The 1,851-nt window shown below is 62.1% G+C and overlaps 1 protein-coding gene across 1 annotated transcript in view; it reads left to right on the top strand.

Annotated features, from left to right (window-relative positions):
* VPS16 (VPS16 core subunit of CORVET and HOPS complexes) overlaps positions 1-1,851 on the top strand; it is a 30,943-nt gene that overhangs the window by 24,683 nt on the left and 4,409 nt on the right. Inside the window, exons 4-6 of the mRNA XM_029958634.1 lie at positions 82-197; positions 874-996; positions 1,472-1,527. Of these exons, the coding sequence (XP_029814494.1) occupies positions 82-197; positions 874-996; positions 1,472-1,527 (295 nt within the window). The remainder of the gene's footprint in view (positions 1-81; positions 198-873; positions 997-1,471; positions 1,528-1,851) is intronic.

The raw sequence follows: 1,851 nt of genomic DNA, 5'->3' as shown, positions 1-1,851 counted from the left end.
ACCCCCCTGTGTCCCCCTGTGCCTCCCTGTGTTCCCTGTGTCCCCCTGTCCCCCCATGCCTGTCTCACGCTGTCCCCCCAGGGCTGCAGCAGCCCCCGGGGTGCTGGGCTGTGCTGTCCCAGGACAGGGTGACCGTGGTGCTCCTGGCTGTGGGACCAGAGCTCTTCCTGCTGGACAACACCTCCTGCTCCAGCGTGGTGAGGGAATGTGGGAACGGGGGGCTGTGGGCCCTGTCCCTGTGGGCCCTGTCCCTGTGTCCCAGGGGGTGCTCCAGGTTCTTTCCCTGTCCCAAATGTCCCAGGGGGTGCTGCCAGGTCCTTCCCCAGTCCCAGTGTCCCAGGAGATGTTCCCAGGTCCTTCCCCTCTCCCCAGTGTTCCATGGGATGCTCCCAGCCCCCACACTCACTCCCAGGTCCTTCCCCTGTTCCATGGGATGTTCCCAGTCCCTGTCACTTGTTCCCAGGTCCTTCCCCTGTCCCGTGGGGTGCTCCCAGCTCCCCACACTCCATGGCATGTCCTTCCCTTCTCTGTCCTGTCCCATGGGGTGCTCCCAGCTCCCCACACTCCATGGCAGATACTTCTCTGTCCCATGGGATGCTCCCAGGTCCTTTCCCTGTCCCATGGGATGCTCCCAGGTCCTTCCCTGTCCCATGGGATGCTCCCAGGCCCTTTCCCTGTCCCATGGGATGCTCCCAGCCCTCCACACTCTCTCCCAGCTCCTCCCTCCCACTGTCCCATTTGTGCCCCATCCTGCCCACAGGGCTGAGTGGGAGGGAAGGGCCCCCCAGCTCTGACCCTCCCCCAGCCCCTCCCACCCAGGGGGACACTCTGGGACCCCAGGACGTGTCCCCACGTCCCCCCTGTCCTGCCCAGACCCCCCCTGGGCTGAGCCCCTCAGCGGGGCCGTTCCTGCACATGGCTGTGTCCTTCAACCACCGGCTCCTCGCCCTGTTCTGTGACTCTGGGTACATCTGGATGGGCCTGGCCACGCTCAAGGTGAGCTGGGGGGGCACTGGGGGGGCACACGGGGTCCCTGGGGGTCCCCACGGGCTCAGGGCTGCAGGAGCCCGTGTGTATATGTATAATATATAACATTTGATTCATGTTATATACCAGAATTGTCTGTCTGTGACCAAGCTGGAGGTTTGAGGAGGGAGTTCAGGAGTGTAGCAACTCTGAATTGCTGGAGCCACAGCAGTGGGGATATATTTTTAATAATCAGGCAAAAAATTAATGAGTGATTTTATGACCAAAGTAAAGCCCAAATGTGAAATCTGGCATTTTTTCTTTGCCCAAGCGAAATTCTTTTCTGGGTGTTAATTTCCTTAAGTTGGAATTAGAATGGACTTGGTTTAACTTCCTTAAAAGCAAATGAAAATCCGGGCATCCTTCACCTGAGTTTATCCCTGGCTCCCACACTGCCCTTCCCACCTGTCCAGGTGTGTTCCCTGATCCCCCCTCTCTCCCCCAGGAGAAGTTCTGCGAGTTCAACAGCACCGTCCGATCCCCCCCCAAGCAGATGGTTTGGTGAGTGGGTGGTCCCTGCCCCGCCCCTGCCCCTGGCAGTGCCCACCTGGGACCCCCCGAGCCTTTCCTGGGGTCCCCTGGGTTCTGTGAGACCCCCCCAGTGTCCCCCCCAGCCCTGGGGGTGCAGGGGCTGTGGTTAAGGGGTGGGGGTGCCCTGGGCTCTGTGGGACCCCCGGTGCCCCCCCCAGCCCTGGGAGTGCAGGGGTCGTGGTTAAGGGTTAATGGGTGGGGGTCCCCTGGGCTCTGTGGGACCCCTTGATGCCCCCCCCAGCCCTGGGGTGCAGGGCCGTGGTTGAGGGTGGGGGTCCCCTGGGGGGCAGGGCC

The sequence above is a fragment of the Manacus vitellinus genome, unplaced genomic scaffold (genome assembly GCF_001715985.3).
Source record: "Manacus vitellinus isolate BGI_N305 unplaced genomic scaffold, ASM171598v3 scaffold_162_pilon, whole genome shotgun sequence".
In the NCBI taxonomy this organism is placed as follows: domain Eukaryota; kingdom Metazoa; phylum Chordata; class Aves; order Passeriformes; family Pipridae; genus Manacus; species Manacus vitellinus.
This window is presented reverse-complemented; position numbering and strand designations above follow the sequence as displayed.